Raw genomic sequence first — 20749 nt, forward strand, 5'->3', positions numbered from 1 at the left:
GAAGTTGTTTTGTGATAGTAAAGCAGCTTTGCAGATTGCTGTTGATCCAATCTAACATGAAAGAACTAAACACATAGAAATAGATTGCCATTTTGTGAGGGAAAGGATCAAAGGTGGCCTGATTGCACCAGAACACATCTCAACAAAAGAACAAGTTGCAGACATGATGACCAAAGCCTTAGGTACTACACATCACCAGATTCTTGTGCCCAAGCTGGGAGTGTTAGATGTTTTTCACTCTCCAGTTTGAGGGGGAGTTTTGTGATAAAAGACTCTACTAAGAAGATAGGGACCTATGTGTAATTGGTAAGACTTAGAGGATAAAATTGTAGTATAGCAGAAGAAGGGAAGTTAGGTTGTTAAAGGGTTGTTAGTGCTTTAACAGTTTTAACAGAAAATAATGAAATGAACACGAGTTCTTTTCTCCCTTCTCTCTAACTTTCTCTCTCTACAAATCACATGCAAATTACTGTTAATTGGTAATTTCTCTTCTTAGATTGTGCAAATTCATAGTTACTTTATCCAACATATAGGAGTTTGATAAGTATTACTTTTTTATGGTAAATTAAATTGAGGAATAATATGGACAATAACTCAATGATTTTCCAAGTTCATGAAAGCCACGTAATAGTTGCTAAAATAATGGAAAGCTATTTTACCCATTTGATAATTTAAATTATAAATTAGTTGGATGAAATCATGTCAGATGAGCTTGAGATTTCGTCCTTATCGAGTCATTATGTATTGAGATGGACAATAAAATCTCCCTCATGAATGCATCTGAATAAGTTCATTAATGAAGTAATTTGTCAAGAAGAAACGAAAATGGACTTCATGGTACTTCAAGCCTTGCCTCTATACTCAGACTAGCCTTGAAGTAGGGGACATTTGTAAGTAATTAAAATTATTGAATGTAAATTTATAAAATAATTTGGATTATAGATTAATTCAAAATATATTAGTCAAATTAAATATTATGCGCTAATATAATTGAATTAATTATATAAGTTCAATATATATGGATTAAATAAATAAGGCCGAATCCATAGGGCTAACCTACTTAATTGGGCTACAAGTGATGAGCTTACTTCATTAAGCCCAAGATGTCATCTTCCTAGAGGCCCAGTTTGATGCCACGTGTCAAATGACATTGCGTCAAGTCAAGCGGAAGAGCCGATATGATCGTGCCATGTGTCAAAATGACAAGGCATGCCAAGTCAAATTAAAAGGCCAATGAAACTGTGTCACATGTGCAAGTGATATATTTTGGCCAACCAAATGTGGCCTTGTCGCGCTTCAATCTAATTGGTCGGAAAGAGTCTGTTCTCATCACAACTCTTCTCTTCCACAACTATAAATAGGGGTCTTCATAAATCAGAAAAAATACCATAAGTTATAACAGGAAACAAGAGAGAGCTCGTGGATCAAATGCCGCAAATTTCTCTACAAGTTTCAAGCTTCAAGCAATCAAGTTCAAGTTCAAGAAATCAAGTCCACGATCAATAATGAAGAACAAATCAAGGTTCAAGGAGTACGAGTTCAAATCAAAGTTCGAACTAGTTGAATTCAAGATCATCGTTCATGGCAACAAACATAGATTCAAGATCAAGCTCAAAGGCCCTTAATTTATTTACTATTAGAAAGAAGAGTCATAGAGATTGTAACACTCAAACTATTTAAAATCAAATACTACGATTGTTGCAATATTTTTCGGTCTCGATTATTTTCTTGACGCAAATTTATTGTTTACAAATACATTTGAATATATATAATTGTGATATAGTACATTGATGTTTTCATCTAGTATTAGTTTGGTCATGAGGTTTCCGTCTTATCTTAGCACTCGTACCCTATATTTGTGCCACCTTTTAACATGTACCCTATTTTTAAAAATTATTGATTTGGTAGCCAGTTGATAAAAAATCCGTAATAATATGACAATTACACCCCTGATAGTATTAGCATTAGTATGCTACTTTGGAGATGACCTCATTCGTATTAGCATACTGTAAAACAAGCCCTGATAAACGTAGCAGCATGCTAACATTTGGACTTTGGAGATGACGTTGTTTTATAGTACCATGGGTTATTCATTAGCATGTGAGATGGTGTAAAACTTCAGCCAATTACAGTAGCAGCTGAAGTTGTTTTACATTGAAGCTAAAACTTCATGCGAATGCATGCTGAAGTTATTTATCCTGCAGTCAACAGTTTTGTCATGAGTTTTATCCAAAACTTCAGTCTAAACATGCTGAAGTTATTTAGTTCATTTGCTAAAACTTCAGACTAAATATGCTGAAGTTATTTAGTTCATTTGCTATAACTTCAGTTTAAACATGCTGAAGTTATTTAGTTCATTTGCGAAAACTTCAGATTAAACATGCTTAAGTTTTTGTCTTGCAATATGTAATTTTCTAATGAATTTTTGCTAATGCATGCTGAAGTTATTTAGTTCATTTGCTAAAATTTCAGACTAAACATGCTTAAGTTATTTAGTTCATTTGCTAAAACTTCAGACTAAATATGCTTAAGTTATTTAGTTCATTTGCTAAAATTTCAGACTAAACATGCTGAAGTTATTTAGTTCATTTGCGAAAACTTTAGACTAAACATGATTAAGTTTTTTTCTTGCAATACAGACTAAACATGCTTAAGTTATTTAGTTCATTTGCTAAAATTTCAGACTAAACATGTTGAAGTTATTTAGTTCATTTGTAAAAACTTCAGACTAAACATGCTTAAGTTTTTATCTTGCAATATGTAATTTTCTAATGAGTTTTTGCTAATGCATGCTGAAGTTATTTAGTTTATTTGCTAAAACTTCAGACTAAACATGTTTAAGTTATTTAGTTCATTTGCTAAAACTTCAGACTTATCATGCTTAAGTTATTTAGTTCATTTGCTAAAACTTCAGACTAAACATGCTTAAGTTAATTAGTTCATTTGCTAAAACTTCATGCCAAAACATGCTGAAGTGTTGTCATGCAGTCTACAGTTTTTTCAATAGTCCTGAAGGGTAAAATCGTCTGTTTAAAACGCTTTTAACAACACAAAAAATGGGTACGGATACAAACAGAAAAACAAAACGGGTATAAGTTAAAAGGGAGTGACCAAATAGGGCACCCCATGCAATTTTTACGCTTGGTCATTCTCATCAGTGTTTTCATCCATTTTGCTACAAATAAATATAAGGAAAAGGTTCGAGTTGTCAACTATATTATCCGAAATTGCTCAATATTACTCCTCCATTATATTTTGGGTCCACTCATACCTTGTCATCTGCAAATTGTCTCATATTTGTTCTTGTCATTTATGAAACTTCGGGTGAAATTGTGAATATCATATGTCAAGTCACGTTAAATAAAATTGAAATTTATCCATCTACTTTTGACAAAAATTTAAAAGTACTTTCCATTAGGGGGTCTAAGTCTCATCTATGATTGCTACTAAGATATGCTTCACCATACTCTAGTCTCACTAATTTCTCGTTGTCAAGTTTGCCACCATCCAATTCACTATCTTATTACTATTATTTCTTAGTACTTATTATGAAGTAATAAAAATACAAGAAAAGGGATACGACCAAAGAATCTGGAGAGAGAGATATTTTTTTTGAATGTACAAAATAAATTAATTTAGCTCCCTATTTATAGAAGAAATGAAGTTGATGCAAGGCTTTTCAAGGAACAACTTATAAGTTGCCTGCATAAGCTACTGCTTGATTGCAAGCCTCTTCAGGAAGTTGCTGCTCTTCAGGAAGTTGCTGCAAGGCTTTCCATTGCAAGCCTCTTCAAGAAGTTGTTGCTCTACAGGAAGTTACTGCAAGGCTTTCCAGAGCAGCTTTTAAGCTGATTGCATGAGCTACTTGCTTAATTGCAAGCCTCTTCAGAGAGCTGTTGCACGGCTTCGCATGAGCTACCTGCATAAGCTACTTGCAAGCTACTTTCATGAGTTAGTTGCAAGCTACATGTTTGATTGCAAGCTTGTTTAAAAAGTCGTAGGAATAGTGAATAAATATCCACAACTTAGTGTATTCATAACATTATCGTAATTTTTATGTTACCTTTTTCCTTCTTTTTGGTTAAACCTGCATCAATATCTGGATCTAAGATGAGACAATTATAACATAATTTCTAATCTATATGTCACTAGAACTTGAAGCATCACATGATCACCGATAGGGATGGCAAACAGTGTGGTGTGGTGCGGTTGCGGGGCAAATCCGCGAAGACTTCAACCCGCCCCGCCTCATATAGCATAATTTACTATTTTCAACCTGCACCGCCCCGCACCGCCCCGCACCATGTAACTATTTTTTTATTGTTTTCTTTTAAATATATGATACTTAATTGTGAAATTTATAAAATTATTTGTTTGAAGTTCAATTCATCTGTTTTCTGTGTACGAGTTTCTGATGCAGATAGATATTTATTTGATTTTATTTTTTATTTCTATTGAATGGTCGTTCCATTTATTGGGTGGGTCATTCTTTGATAGATTCATTTCTTCTATTTGGATTAGCTTATATTTTTTCTTTATGCTATTCAAGATAATTACTAAAAAAGTGAAATTTACACGAAAAAATCGACAGCCATAACTAGGTACACAAAAATTGCTAAGAAAAGAAGAAAATCAAACCCGGATTTCTTATTAAGTTGTCTACTAAATATGGTGCTAAAATAAAGATATTGATGCATATATGTGATATATCTGCTAAATGATTCAAATAAATTAAATTGAGAACTGATCTTTAATATGTATCGAAGAACTTGTTCAATGTTTTCGTCAATCAGTTCTTTAATTGGTGTTAATGTATTGTTTGACAATAAATATGAAGAAGTTTAAAATGACATGGGATAGATAACAAAGATACCAAAGATAATTAACGATTGATATGACTTTAAAAAAAGAATATAAAAAAACTTGTCTAACCCCGCATAGACCCGCAACATCAATTTTTTAGAAAATGGCTTAAAACCGCCCCGCACCCACCCTGCATCGCAAAGTCTTAAACCCGCACCACCCCGCATAGCCTTAAACCGTACCGCCCCGCACCCGCACCGCCACATTTGCCATCCCTAACCGCCGACTCTTCACGTCCAAATTTTGAAAGATTAGCTACCCGAGTACCCCTTAAAGACTTCATGTACCGTCGGTGAATGATCTCCTGTTCTTCATGTTTCTGTGATCAATGTATTTGGCTAAAGAGAAGAAATGAAGGCATCTTCATGCCATTTATATTGTAATCATATAAAAATAATAATACAATTACATGGTTTCCTCGCTACAAAATATTCATTCCTCTGTGAGATTCATAATCCAAGTATTCGGCATTAGGCTGTCCAAAGGCCGCATTGTTGTATCCAAACATATCAAAAACCCTATCATCTGGAATCATGTGTGTGCCACTCTCTCTCCCTTTAAAACTATCCATTGGAGAAGCCCAAGGGCCCGGATTCGAGCTAGAGGCTTCTTGGTTCATGTTTTGTGCGTTATGGCCATGGGGTGAGTTCCCAACTGCCCTCTTGTTGGAGGAGTTGGCAGTCAGAGATATCGACGCTGATTGTTGCTGCATTTGCTGCTGATTCTTCATTGGTGATTTGGGCCGAAGCACCTCTATATCAGGAGTTGTAACAACAAGATGTGGTGCTTCTGGAGGTGGATTTCTTCCTCCCCCACCCTGCCAAACTTTCCCATCCTTATCGGCAAAATTCCTTACGTAGGCCTGAAATATTTCCAAATTGTACAGTGAGCATAAATAAGAAACAGATAATGTAGCAGCGACTCGGTACAAAGCATAACCCCCTCTAAAATATCCAAATGCCTGCAACTTAAGTTGACTGAACAATCTGAAGGAAGCAAGTCAGAGCTAAAATATATGATTGTCACCATAAGTGATTAGCCAAAAGATGACCAAAATCTCTTCCTGATGGAGAGAGCAAAGGTTTGAAGCATATGATAGACAGAAGGTAACAGTAACTCAGTAAGTGGAAATTAGAAAAGAAAAAGGGCATCTGATGAATGATAGGGGTTCAAGGTTTTGCTACCTTTTAGACAGCGGAAAGTAAATTTAATGGGAAAATGCAACCCAACAAATATAATATTTCCTTTCTCTCGCTTTTTGTTTTTTCCAAATTTGAGATATTCCAGGAGCAATAAATCCTCCAATATAGATATTGACGAGTATCAGCTCAAAATAAAATTAGCAGGCCAGCTGACATTTTTACCTCAGCATTAAAGTTCGATGAAGATAATCCTTTCCCAAGAGTCAACCAGCCAGATCGAATATTATGGTCTTCACCAAAGAGCTCAAGCCTTCTACGGCCAAGTGCAAAATGCTCAACAATACGGTACATATCTTCAGGTTTTGCAGTTGATCCTGCATTGAGGTGGCCAACAGTGATTTCAGATGAGCTCAGTTACTGGGCATAACCAATACAGAGAGACAATGCAGCTAAACAAGTCTCATGATTCACATAATCGAATAGTTGTAGAATTTTTCTCAACAAATGCTGATAGGATGCCACAACCTATGTTGCTCGGACTCTCCAAAAGTGTTGCCGCACCCGTGTCGGATCCTTCAAAAATGCACTAAATTTGGAGGATCCGACACACACCCAACAACATTTTTGAAGAGTCCGAGCAACATAGGCCACACGATACAACATCGCATGAATTTTATGTATTGCAGGGTGTCACACCCCATTTTTCACCTCACTAAACCCTCTTAAAATAAATAAAAAGATTTTGTAAAGATGAAAAAGGGTTTTCAATTTTGAAAAGTGACAAAGAATTGTGTTCAAAAGGATTTTCAGAGTTGCCACCTGCCATTTCGTTTCGGTGTGCCAGGTCACCCTTTTTTTAAAAAAATAATATTTTTCCTTCAAAACACATTTGACTCTAAAACTGACTGCACCAGAAATTCCGAGTAAGGGGTTCATTTGACTCGGGGAGAAGGTGTTAGGCATTCCCCAAGTCCCGTGAAGGTCACGGTTGCGTACTTGATCTAATTGGCTTTAAAGGATACTTAAACTGAGGCAAAAACACACGAAAGAAAATAAACACACAAGAGGCTCGAGGTAGTCCTCACCTAAATAAAAGAAAATAAAATAAGAGAAAAATACTAAAAGTCTATACTATGCCCACTCCACGATGTCCGTCACAGCCTCCAATTACATTCACTACGGGGCATACCCCGGATAAAAATATATACAAAATCCACGGGGCATTTCACCAAGTATAAACTAAAGGGAACGACCTCTCACCTCAAATAAAAATGAAATAAAAGACCTAAGGTTTGCCTACCCATGCGTGGTCGGCCTAAGCATGCGATAAGCAACAAATAAAAGTAATAAAAACATTTCAAATCCAAATTGTCATTTACGTTTAAGCCTGAATCCTTCAATCTAATCCTACGGTTCACTAAATATTTAAAGCAATTCAAGCTCAATCCCCACAACCCTTTTCAAAACAAATTCCATAAACTATAATCTCATGTCCAATGTCTGCTCACAAATATATTCCACACAAAAACTTACAGACAACTGGCACTACAATTCCAATCAAGTGACTCAAAATAATGTCAAGCCCGAATAACGATGATTAAAGAGAAGTGGGATAAACATGATGTTAGCCCACTAAATCTAAAACTAACTGCATATTCTAAAAGGTAATTAATCTTATGAAACCGGATCTGTTATTAATTCTATTCAATTGCGTCTATTACATATATGACTAAACTAATTTTATACCTTAACACCAATTAACATTAAAATATTAACTAAAAATAAAAATTCCAAGTTCAACATAATTGATTCTACGTCTCCAGACTTGTTAACTTAAAGACTATTTCTTATATTTATGAAACAAAAGAGAAGTTATTCACTTAGAATGTAGGATGCCAGATTTTGAATCTTATCGCAAAGTTTAACTAATAATCCAAACTTCAGTCAATAGCACAAAATCAAGCACATTAGGTCTAAAGGAAATTGCAACACATTCTAAGATCTACTGACAATCAACAGAGAAATGAGAACTCACTCAAACCAATTTCCCATCAGAAATCTAGCAAAACCATAGTCTAGGCTCAAGCCATATTAAAATCGACATTAGAATAGAATGAGAGAGGAAAGAATTGAACCTGAAGTTGCTTTCAATTAATAAAAATTCCAGCAGTTACACGGACAGATACAAAGGGGCGGTTGCGAACGGAACTCGACACGACAATCAAACTTCGAACAGAAACGCGAACCGAACCACGAACGACACCTCGAATTCAGTCGAACTTCATGTTTTTGGAACCATATCCGAAATCAGAAGCAAGAAGCAGAGGAGGTTTTTTTTTTCTTCTTTCTCAAACTAAGTAGCCCGAACAATCAGATTTTTGTATGTGTTTACGGCGAGTTAATGGTGGAGAAAAGAGCTGGGGGTGCGGCTCTAGAATAGTAAGAATGAGGGGGTTTCGGCTCATCTAGGGTTCTTGAAATTAGGAAGATGATGTTTTTATATGGCTGTGAAAAATGACCTTGGCCATTAGATGGAGATGGAGTGCATGGCTTGGATTAATTCCTCCAAAAGGGCTGTTGAGTCAAGGGATTGGGCTCAGGTGGAAGATTCGAATTTGGGCTCAATTATGGACAAGAAAAACTTAAAATTCATTAACAAAGCCAACTTTGTTCCAAATTAATATAAAATGCTTGTAAAACCTAAAATCACCCCTAATTGGTTAAAATAAAACTAAAAATTAAAAATGAAACTCTATATATTTTTTTGTATTTTCAAGTGTTATAATAAAGTAAAAAAATAGAGAAAATAGGCAAAGTCATGATAAAAATTAAAATACTATAAACATAAATATACTAATTGACCTTAAACTAAAGATGAAAATATTTTTGTGTTTTTAAATTGTAATTTGAAGTAAGAATTGGCTAAAACTCCATAAAAATTAAAGTTAAGTTAAATAAATATTTTAAACATTAAAAATAGCTCAAAAACGTGACGGGTCAAAAATTACGTGCTTACATAGGGTAGTGTCTGAAATAGTTTACTTTATAGTACAAGCAAATATTGTTGAGTACTGACGTGACAGAGCCATCAACAACCAACTAACTTGAACCACAGGAAATAAATAAGGTTTTGTTCAAAACTTGTTAATAAGAATACTGGTAAAAAGCCGGGTCTCTTATTCAGCTTTAGCCACAGGCAAGCCTGGAGGTACACCTTAAAGCCAAAAAGAAAATTACAGTGAAGAGTATTGAGAAGAGAGCAGCATTGTCTACTCCCCCCCATCCCTCAGCCTTCACCAAACCACAGGCAAAGGTGAACATTTTTCTGAGTAAACCAAATGACAATAAAATCCTAAAAGGGAAAATAGAAGAGAGCACCATAGAGTTATGAAGCTAGAGAGAAGGCCCCACCCAAATAAGAACAGCCTTTTCTTATGAGCTAGCAAGATGAGAAGAAGAGAAAAAACAGAATACTCTTATTATTTTCCCTGTCAAGTATTGGTGTCCAGTGTCCACAGCTTGTAAAAGTATATAATTACTCAAAAAGAAAAGGCTGTAACTCCCATTAAGTGCTAGTACTCTCAGCTTAGTTTCATCAAAAAGGCAAACATATGAATGGAGGGTTGATAAGAAAAAAGCATACAGTAAGTTCTGCAACTATATATTTCATGACTAGTATCTAGTTTTGCAGAGGAAATAGAAGCTACATATATAGAGTGGTATAGACAAATACCATAAGGAGGTTCCTCAGCTATAATCACATCAGTGTCGATGTTTGCATGAATAATATGACCATCAGTACTACGACGAACAGTTCCCTTTATGCCCATAAGGCAGTGCTCCTATATCACGATGAGTAGCGGCAGAAAAGTCAATTAATGGTTGTAATGAACAAATTACACCTTGGGAAAGAAAGAGCTGACATAATTTATGAACCTTTGAACGCTGAAACAAAGTATGTGAATCATGTCGTAATCCAGGAGTGGCGTTGGATTTGTTTGTCTTCACCCAACATATGTCTTCGCACCTGCGAAATCCCCACTGCATATAACAAACAGCATTTATGCACCATGAATCGAACATGTTACTGGTCTTTGACCATAGTGTTTTCTTTTTGTGTCCGTCTGTGTGTGTGTGTGTGTGTGTGTAGAGAGAGAGAGAGAGAGAGAGAGAGAGAGAGAGAGAGAGAGAGTTATTTTATGTCGGTGGGGGGGGGGGGTGTTGGGGTGGGTGGGTGGGGGGATTAGAATTAGAGATAGCAAGGAAACAAGCAAATATGTGACCATATTAAGCTTTCTCATTGCTTCAATTATGTACCTTCTTCAGACATTGACGCCCTTGCTCAAGCCCTACGCCATCACCAACCCAAAGGAAAATGAACGATGGAGTGTCAGCAATTGCCTGTGTGACACAAAGACAGCTCAATGATCATAACATATTCAGAACCAGAAAGGATGAAGCTAACAGGAAAGTGAAAAGCCAAAGATTACCAAGTCATTTCCAAATGTTAAAAAAGCTAAAGTGTTTTTGTGTGCGTGTATGTGTTTGTGTACGTACGTATGTATGTATGTATGTGTGTGTGTGTGTGTGCGCGCGCTAAAAATGCATGCTGTGGTTGTCACTGAATGTAATTTCAACACGATGCCGGGAAGACTTGGAAGAGTATAATAGTGAAATAAACAGGAGATGAGGGGAATATTTTCACAGCTAAGGTTGTCTACTTTGTGCTCTGCATCATAAAGCAGCAGATATGTATTATATTAAAGAACTGGGATCAATATGCAAAAAGCCATACCTCGATCTTCAAATTCATTATTTCCTCAAACATCCAGTATTCCATATGGTCTGTGATACCAGGAGCTCGATGAACATATTCCTCCCATGGGGGGTCTATAAGAATGACATCAAATTTGGTTCCAAAAAATTCTGGGGACAGCTCCTGCTCACGCAGGTCACATTTATAATACATTGGTGGTGAAGCAGCTTTGGCAACAATCTCATCCTTCTTTTGTATAAGTTCCCGAAGCTTGGGATAGTCCTCGACGACACTGGTAAGCTCAAGTTCCCTGATGAAATTTTGAGGCCTCATGCCAGTGTCTACAAAATTTTGGGAGTAATCATTCTGCTCGCCTCTCGAAGGAGCTTTGCCGGGTGGTGCATTAGTTCTAGGAGGCACCCAACCTGCAGGACCCTTATCTTGAACCTGTCCCCGACCTGCCGGCATTAAGGTATTAAAATTAGGACCAGAAAAATTAGGCGGTACTCCTCTTCCGGGGCCTGGTTGATTAAAATACAACGCAGGATTTGGTAGGTTCCCCATATTAGGGGGAAATCTGGGTCCAGAAGGCCCAGGCGGAACAGGAAGTCCAGGTGCACCAAGCATATTCATATCGACCCCTCGAGCTCCTGGCCAAACCACAGGAGGTGAAAATGGTGGAATGAAAACGCCAGGGGAGATGGGAGGACAAGGAGCAGGTGACATGTTAGGAGCCAAAGATTGCATTGTCCCAGGTGGTGGCATACCCAAGGGTCCAAAGGCTGATCCCATTATTGGCATTGGAAGTCCCAATTGGTGGCTGTCCCTCCCTGTAGGCCTCCCTCTTCCTCCTCTCCCAATTCTACTTCCTTTAGCGCCAGGTGGAACAACCCTACTAAAGGAAGACTGCTCCTGGTTTCCATGTGGAGGTTGTGAACCATTACTTGAAGTTTGGCCACCAGCAGCACGACCGGATGCATCTTCTTTCTGGCCTCTTGTTTTATCTGCCAGAGATTCAACATCATCCCTGTATGATCCATCAACTGTTGTATCCTTCAAATCGTGACCAGATTGGCCTGAACTGGACATAATTCTTGCTCTATCATTCCTTGAAAATGCATTCCTCTCATCAGCTGGAGCCAATCTTGCATCAGTATTCTGATTAAATTCATTTGTTCTTGCTAAGACAGGTCTGACCTCATCTCTACCGTAGTCAAATGGCCTGGTCTGGATCTCTATGACATCATAATTCTCATTTGAAATTCCATATTTTGATGAAGTTTTTACAGCTTCTGTCCTGTTTCCATCTTTTCTACCACCAGAACGAGGCCTTTCATTGTCAATCCAACCACATCTGGGTAATTCCCACTCTCTGCCATGTTCATAAGGTGTATCACCTTCTTTCATTTCCTTGTCAGCAAAATTCCCTTGCCTTCTTTTCCACCCATCTCTGGAATCATCGCGATCCCTATTTCTCTCACTCCAGCCATCATCCCTTCCTTTTGATTTATCATCTCTGTAGCCATCTTTTTCTTGTTCTTTCCTCCTGAAAGTATCTCTTTTTTCATATTCCATCTCAAGGCATTCTGAATCGTAATGACGGCGCCCACTCCTCTCAGGTGTCCTGGACCTGTTGGAGGAGTCAGTTTCTCTCCGGCTCCTTTCTCTTACCCATGAACTATCATCATCTACAACTCTTTCACGGCTGGCAACTATGTCACGACTCATGGGATCTCGTGCCTGCCTATGCTCCTCAAATCTATCCTTACCCAATCTATCTTCCCGTATCGGAAAAGCTCCTTTACTGTCTTCATCTATAGCTTCTGATCGGACTCTGCTACTCCTATCAGAATCAGCTCTTCTTTCATCCCTGTCCTGATATTTATCAGCTTTATCTCCATCTGGATCTTTGAGGCTCTCCAACTTTATATCACCTGGTTTTCCACTCCTTACATCAAGCTTTTCCGCATATTCACTTTCTTCAACTTTCCTGGAAGAATCTGATTCATCCCACCTTCTCCTTGAGATTCTGGCCTGCTCAGATCCATGAGCCTTTTCTCTGCTACTCTCCTTTCTTTCCACATATCTACAATCTTTTTCCACCACATTTTCAAAGTCTCCACCGGTTAACTTTTCACCTTTGCCTTTATTTCTTTTCTCTGAACCATCACCATCAGAAAACTTTGCAGTTGATTTCCATTTATCACTTTCATCAGCTCGAGTAAATCCTCTACCCCCATTTTTTTCTCCATTATCATACTTGCTCTCGAGTTCTCCATCTTGATACCAATTGCTCAATTTCTCCAATGTATTCTCCTCCAGTTTCTTCTTCATCAACTTAGATCGAGATTCCTTTTTGGTTTCATAGTCATCCTTGTCACCATCAGCTCTGCTTGATCCACCTGACCTCTTACGACTCTCAGTTCTCTCCGCAGTACTTCTCCTCCTTCCACTATCTAAACCTTCAGCATCTTTACCGTTGTCAGACCTTCTTGACTTGCTTGACCTGTATTTTCTCTTATCCTCCCCTTCCCAGTCATCATCATTATCTCTGAACTTATCACCTGTTAACTCTGTGTCATCTTGTGTATTCTGTTTCACATAACTCCTTGCTCGTTCAGGGGAAGCCATTAAAATGGAACCCTCAAAAGTTTCTTCTCAGCAGTTCAATCAATAAATGGCATGCATCTTGCAGAAGTAAAGAGCAATTGAAAAAAAAAAGAGAAATAAGAGCCTCCTTTCATTAATTTCACCTACATACAGTAAGCTTGCAGAAGAACCTATGACATAAGAGGAATCCCAAAATCATAAGTTTTATAATAACAAAACCCCATTAATTGGACAAATTGTGGGCAGATTGACAATCGAACTAGAAATGATACATCACCTTGGTCTTTCCCTCATAACCAAGTGTCCGCTTTTCTTCTTTGTTTGTACATATCCTGCCAAGAAAAAAATTCCATTTCTTAAAAGGATACAACTACTACTACTACAACTCAATCTCAAACAAGTTGGGGTCGACTATATGAATCTTTAATGACCATGTTACTCATCTCATGCCAATACTATACAAATAAAAATAGAAATACTTACAAAAAGAAGAAAAAAATAAGAAGTACCAGAAATTCTTAATATATATTCTACTGAGGTATAAAGCTCTAAAAGGCTAAACAACTCCTAAAAAGCATAGGACATAGAGTAAAAGTGCTAACATGAGGTATTGCCTATATAGATCTTTTCCTTCCATTGTGCCCTACCTTTCTCTAAGTTTGCATGGATCCTAAGAGATTGAAGGTCCTTCGGACAACTTTTTTCCAAGTGATTTTAGGCCTACCTCGTCTCCTTTTAATACCTTCACTCACCATAGTTTACATCTACAAACCGGTGCATATGGAGGTCGACACAGAACATGACCAAACATCTCAAGCAGCCTTCTCTCATTTTAACCTCTGATGTGTGCTATTTGAACCTCTTAAGAGAGGTTCTACGGAGATGTTTGGAGGCCTAAGTTGTCGGACACGGGTGCAGGTGTCCGACACGGGTGGGCATCTAGAGGTCGGATCCTTTGAGATGTAAATTCTAAGATCCGGGGATACGGATCCTAGTAAGGATACGGGTGCGGGGATCCGACTAAAAATAATTCAAAAAAATAAAAATATAAAAAATATCTCTAATTTATGAGAAATTTTGTGGATACTTATGTATAGCTTGTAAAGCGTGGATTTCTTTTTTATTCTCAAGTTGTAGATAGGTAAAGGATTGATATCCTAGATAAGGTATGTTATTTTCTTGAAATTTACCCTAGTTTTGGTTTTGATTTCGGGAATTAAATTGTATATCGTCTCAAATTTTTTCGTCCGTCGTGGTCAAAGTACCCAAAATTGTTTGACCAGATCCGGTACGGATCCCATACCCACACCCATACTAGTGTCATGTCGACACGGGTGTGGCACCTAAATTGTCACGTCGGAGCAACTTAGTTGGAGGCTAGAGGTGTACCTGCAGCGTACACTAGTGTGATTAAGGACTTGTATGATGGAGCTAAGACCCAGGTAAGAACAGTCGGAAGAGACTTGGATCACTTCTCGATTGTGATGGGGTTACAATTTACACCACAGATCAGCCCTTAGCTCGTTCTTATTTGCCCCGGTGATGGATAAATTGACGCGATACATCCAAGGGAGGTGCCATGGTACATGTTATTTGCAGATGACATAGTACTGATTGATGAGACGCGAGACGGTGTTAACACTAGGCTGGAGGTTTAGAGACAGACCCAAGAGTCTAAGGGTTTCGGGTTAAGCAAGAGTAAGGGAGAGTACTTGGAGTGCAAGTGCAGTGACGTTACACATGCAGTGGCGGTGGAAATGAGGCTTGATACACAAGTCATCACGAAGAGGTAAAGTTTCAAGTATCTTGGGTCTATAATCCAAGGTAATGGAGAGATTGACGATGATGTCACACATCGTATTGGAGTGGGGTGGATGAAATAGAGGCTTGCATCCGGTGTCTTGAGTGATAAGAATGTGCCAACAAAACTTAAAGGTAAGTTCTATAGAGTGGTTGTTAGGCCGACTATGTTATATGGGGCAGAGTGTTGGCCAGTCAAGAGCTCTCATGTCCAGAAGTTGAAAGTAGCGGAAATAAGGATGATGAGATGGATGTGTGGGCATACTAGAAGAGATAAGAACAAGATGCGGAAAGCAAGGCTGAGATGGTTAGAGCATGTGAACAGCAGATGCTCAGATGCCCTAGTGAGAAGGTGTGAAAGGTTAGCCCTGGTTGGTTTGAGGAGAGGTAGAAGTAGGCCAAAGAAGTATTAGGGAGAAGTGATAAGGCGGGACATGGCATGCCTGCAGCTTACCAAGGACATGACCCTTGATAGGAGGGTATGGAAGTCGAGAATTAGGGTAGAAGGCTAGTAGGTAGTCGAGCGTATCTCTTTTTCATACCTATAGTATCAATATTATTCTCTTACTTTCTTATACTTAGATTTCTAGTACTACCGGTTTTTTTCTTTTGCTTCGATTACCTTATTATCTTGTTGTTGTTAATGCCCCTTGTCACTGCTTCTTTTTCATTACTGTATCTATTACTATGTTTCTTTTTAATAATGTTGTGACTGCTTTTATTGAGTCGAGGGTCTATCGGAAACAACATCTCTACCTTCCCAAGGTAAGGGTAAGGTCTGTGTGCACACTATCCTCCCCAGGCTTCACCTGTGGGATCACACTGGGTTTTTTGTTGTTGTGTACTATTTGAACCTTCTAAGTGGTCATTTCTAATTTTGTCTAATCTGGTATAACCGCACCGGCGCACATACAATATACAACTAATTTTTAAAGGGATATTTCCAAATATACAACTGCTTTTTGAAAGGGATATTTCCAAATATACAACTGCTTTTTGAAAGGGATATTTCCAAATATACAACAACTCAACTATGCATAACTATATCCATGATGAATCCCTCCTAGACTGAAATATCAAATTTAATCAATCAAAAGATGCCCATCCAACCTGATTAGGGAAGATAGTAAATCCACCCGCTACCAAGAACTCTTATCATGGAGTCATCATACAGTCAAAGTTGGCAATTAAAACCAGAATCAGAAGTTCCATCCAAAACCAATCCCGTCCTCCAGCCTCAGCAAGAACCCCAGAAAGTAACAATAATATCTCCTAATTTTTAGAGGCTCGGCTAAGGAAAAATCCTAGTACTCATCACACACATAATAATTATGACTATAGGCCTAAGAAAGGATGTCTATGACCCACAAGAAGATTACGAGGGTGTTTGGCTAAGCTTATAAGCTGGTCAAACTGGCTTATAAGCACCTTTATATTCTTTGTTCTAACACTAGTATAGTAGCATAGAATCAAAAGAGTGCAAAAGTAATATTTGACAGAGAACAACTCATCTAAAAGCCATTATTATAGACTGCATGATTGAGCCCTTACTCCATCCTGTATAAAAGAAAAAGTTAGGTGGGAAAGAGCAAAAGAAGATTTTAAAAATCCAACTCTATAGTCTTTGTTACATTACATTAACTCTTCATTTTCCTTCCCATACCCGTGTGATACTACTAGGTACTGGTACTTCGTGCAAATCCGTCAAAATACTAGCTAAAAATTCAAACACACGCATAACCAATAGGTGACTGATCCGTATTACCCAAGTCCATAAAGCATACTCTCTTTAGTTCAATGAGAGTATCCTTGACTTTGAGGCCAAAAAATAAATTGAAAATAAAATTCAATTGAATTCTTTTTTTCCACAGTTTATTATAGTCCAAACCTAAAAAATGACTATCAAACGGGCATCATAGTTCATTAAATAACAAAAATTCTATCTTTCATGCCCTTATTATCTTTCCTTCCAAAAATTATCAGAAGATAAACTAACATGGGAAGCGAAAAGAATTCAAAAAGTCATAATGAAAACTATACATAGTTCCATATGCCAATTCACAACTTCCTACTTTACCATTAAATTATTGGGAACAAAAGTGATTAGGGTTTATGTCTGGTGAGAACGGAAGAGTTAGAGAGTAGAGGAACTTACAAGATTCAGATTAGGCCGGAGAATGGGAGAGAGTGGAGTTGAGAGGAGCAAAGTCTCAAATTTCGGAATTCGATTTGCCCTAATCTCAATTTTTTCAAATTATGAATTCGGGCATACTCCTTCCCCTCAATCGGGTCCAAATATCTTTCCTTATCATATTTTTTTATACTAGTCTCAGGGTACGCGCTTTACGCGTGTACCCTATATCAATGAATATATAATTTAAAAGATTACAAAAAAATATTAAATAATGTGAGTTATTGAATAAAATAAAATAACAAGTATAAGTTCTTAAATATGATGAACATTGATCCCTTTTAGCTAGTTAGCTCGATAAATAAATAATAATATAAAATCTTAAAAAATACTCTAATATTAGAGTTAATAGTTTATAAAAAATAACGTAAATATATGGAGCTCTCATTTATTAGAATAGTTATAAAAAGAGAGAAAAATAATAATGATATTATTTTTAATACCTTTTGTCTTATGTTGTTAAGTTCTTAAATATGACGACCATTGATCCCTTTTAGCTAGTTAGCTTGATAAATAAATAATAATATAAAATCTTAAAAAATACTCTAATATTAGAGTTAATAGTTTATAAAAAAAAATAACGTAAATATAAGGAGTTGTCACTTATTTGAATGGTTATAAAAAGAGAGAGAAATAATAATGATAATATTTTTAATACCTTTTGTCTTATGTTGTTATATTTCATTGCATTATGTTTGCATTTTTAGCACTTTGACCTTTAATGCTATATTGTAACTAATTTTGCTCTATTTTCTTATTTCTTTTAGGCAAAATACATAAAGACCCCATTAGACTTGTCCAGAAAATTGGATTGAACACTTAAACTAAACGGGCGTGTCACGACCCAATTCCATATCAGGTCGTGATGACGTCCAACACCGCTGCTAGACAAGCCAACAATGAATAACCTAATGATTTCCCATTTTAACGATCTTTTTTTTCCACGTCGTGATCTTTTCTTTTACTTAAAAAATTTAATGAAAATCGATTTAAATTATTAAATGAAAACAACGAGAAGCATTAATAACTGTAAGAACAAAACCCAAAATCACAAGTCTACTATTACGTGCCAAGATTCAATGTCACAAGTATATGGGCAACTTAGTAGAATATACAAAAGATATCTATCCTACTGCCTGAAAAGGAATAGACAGAAACAAGATAAAATGGGGACTCCGGCATGCTGCTGAACGACTTGGGAGGGCAGCTCACAGTGGAATCTCGAACCCAAATCAAGAATGCGCGCCGGGTGGATATCCAGATGCACCTGCCTTAGATCCTGCACAGTTAAGTGCAGAAGTGTAGCGTGAGTACATAAAACAACATGTACCCAATAAGTGTCCCGCTTAACCTCAAAGAAGTAGTATCGAGGAGTCGACTTGACACTTGCTAAGGATAATGATAATGAATTTAAAATTATAGCTAAGCATAGATTACAATAAATATACTAAAACTAAACAGTAAGTGATGGCAAATACCTTTTTTCACAATTATAAATCCCAAATTTATCTTCCATTTAAACATTGGAGCAATATCAGTTATGAGTATAAAATTCCAAAATATTCATGCGCAAATAATGACGAGGACGTACGGCCTGAAATAACATAACATTATTTAAATTGTGCACTGTCGAGGGTCGAACGGTGCGAACCATAGATGCATCTATTTAAACTGCCGAGGCGCTCGGCCCGCTCCACTAATAGAAAATACTTAAAGAAACACAAGTTTTTCAATAGCAGTCAAGTGTTCTATCCATACCCTCAATTAAGTGAAACTTATCCCTTTGGGATCCTCTTACAATTATGGAAATTATGATTTAAGCAATTCAATTGACAAGTAAAGGAGCAATTATTTCAAGTATGGCATGATGGGGTCCTAGACTACCCGGACTTTAGCATAAGTAGTAACTACGCACGAACTCTCGTCACTTCGTACGTACGTAGCCCCCCACAAATAGTCACATATATTAATTAATTCACCTATGGAGAAATTTTTCTCTTACAATGTTAGAAAGGAGACTTACCTCGTCTCAAAGCCCACTTCCCGATTCAATAACTTGCTAAAACCTCCAAATTTGGTACCAAACGACTCGAAACTAGTCAAACATTATATAAATCAATCAATTTAAGCTCAAAAGTTCATACCCCCGCCATTAAAGCAATTACCCAACCCTAAATGCAAGATTTCTAAAATTTACCCCCGGACCCACGTGCCCGAATTTCGGAAATATTTTAAGAAAGTTGTTACCCATAACCTTAGGAACATAATATATAATTTTTACTAAGTTCCATAATCATTTTCGTGGTAAAATCACATTTTAATCAAAACCTAGGTTTTTCATATAACCCATGATTTTTATAAATTTTTATGTTAAGATCTACCCATAATCTATTTATTAAACTCATATTAAGTAAAAACTACTTACCTCTCAAAGCTAGGTCGAAATCCCGTCCTTCAAAGCTCTCAAATCGCCCAAGAGTGAGAGAAAATATGATAAAAATGGCCTAAGTCCGTATTAAATGAACCCTTACTGCCCAACGACTTTCGCACCTGCGGTGCCTTGGCCGCATCTGTGGTCTCGCACTTGCGGCAAATGCCTCACAGGTGTGCTTTTCCCTCACCTAGCCAGTCTCCGCATTTGCAGACAGAAGGGGCCGCTTCTGCGGGCCTAGTCGCACCTGCGACCAAAGTTCTCTCACCTGTGGTCGCGCAAGTGCGTACAATCTTCCGCATCTGCGGTTCCTGGACTTCCCTTGATCTCCCGCTTCTACGGCTCGTGGCTCGCACCTGCCAGCCCGCACCTGCGGCTGGCCAAGTGCAGGTGCGATTATGACAGATCTGGGAGCTTCAGCTGTGGCTCCATGCTCCCAACTTGGTCTGAGCCTCGTCCGATCGACACTCGGGGCCCCCGGAGCCCCGTCCAAATATACCAACAAGTTTAGAATCATAAAACGGACTCGCTCGAACTCTCGGAATGTCCGAAACGACATTAAAACTAAGAATCACACCCCAAAACCAATCGAATCAAACTTAAGAACTTCAAGTTCTTCAATTTACTTCCAATGCGCCAAAACATACTTAAACTACTCGGAATGATACCAAATTTTATGTGCAAGTCTTAATTGACATTACTGAACTATTTCAGATCTCAGAATTCCGTTTAGACCTCGATATCACCAAAACCCGCTCCCAACCAAATTTAAAGAACATATAAAACCTTCGAGAACCAACTTTCACTATTAGGCACCAAAACACTCCTGGGTCATCCAAAACCCGATCCGAACATACGTACAAGTCCGAAATTATCATACGAACCTATTGGAACCGTCAAATCCCAATTTCGAGGTTGTTTACTTAAAATGTTGACCAAAGTCAAACTTGGCCTTT

At 37.5% G+C, this 20749-nt stretch overlaps 1 protein-coding gene across 4 annotated transcripts; it reads right to left on the reverse strand.

Moving 5' to 3' along the window:
• Nucleotides 1–5211: 5211 nt before the first annotated feature.
• LOC107760789 (N6-adenosine-methyltransferase non-catalytic subunit MTB) lies at nt 5212–17479 on the reverse strand. 4 transcript variants are annotated; one of them, XM_075228065.1, is made up of 9 exons: nt 17327–17454; nt 16282–16728; nt 13649–13703; nt 10801–13449; nt 10323–10406; nt 9942–10046; nt 9739–9847; nt 6228–6379; nt 5212–5725 (listed from the first exon to the last, which is right to left on the reverse strand). In XM_075228065.1, the coding sequence occupies exons 4-9, from the start codon at nt 13390–13392 to the stop codon at nt 5285–5287; spliced, it is 3483 nt and encodes a 1160-aa protein (XP_075084166.1). In that variant the 5' UTR covers nt 13393–13449; nt 13649–13703; nt 16282–16728; nt 17327–17454; the 3' UTR covers nt 5212–5284. The 4 variants fall into 4 exon arrangements, with proteins under 4 accessions (XP_075084166.1, XP_075084165.1, XP_075084163.1 ...); XM_075228064.1 differs by having other exon boundaries at nt 10801–13541; XM_075228062.1 differs by lacking the exon at nt 16282–16728 and having other exon boundaries at nt 10801–13541; nt 17327–17479.
• Nucleotides 17480–20749: the final 3270 nt, after the last annotated feature.

Source organism: Nicotiana tabacum, chromosome 13 (genome assembly GCF_000715075.1).
Source record: "Nicotiana tabacum cultivar K326 chromosome 13, ASM71507v2, whole genome shotgun sequence".
NCBI classification, from domain to species: domain Eukaryota; kingdom Viridiplantae; phylum Streptophyta; class Magnoliopsida; order Solanales; family Solanaceae; genus Nicotiana; species Nicotiana tabacum.

What these genes read in the sequence shown, in the direction of transcription:
- LOC107760789 (XM_075228062.1), bottom strand. Translation starts at nt 13,392, where the DNA reads ATGGCTTCCCCTGAACGAGCAAGGAGTTATGTGAAACAGAATACACAA. An exon ending in GGCGTCAATGTCTGAAGAAG is followed by an intron (nt 10,047 to 10,322) that starts GTACATAATTGA and finishes TGTTATATGCAG; the next exon opens with TGGGGATTTCGCAGGTGCGA. An exon ending in AGCTGAGGAACCTCCTTATG is followed by an intron (nt 6,380 to 9,738) that starts GTATTTGTCTAT and finishes ACCTCAATGCAG; the next exon opens with GATCAACTGCAAAACCTGAA.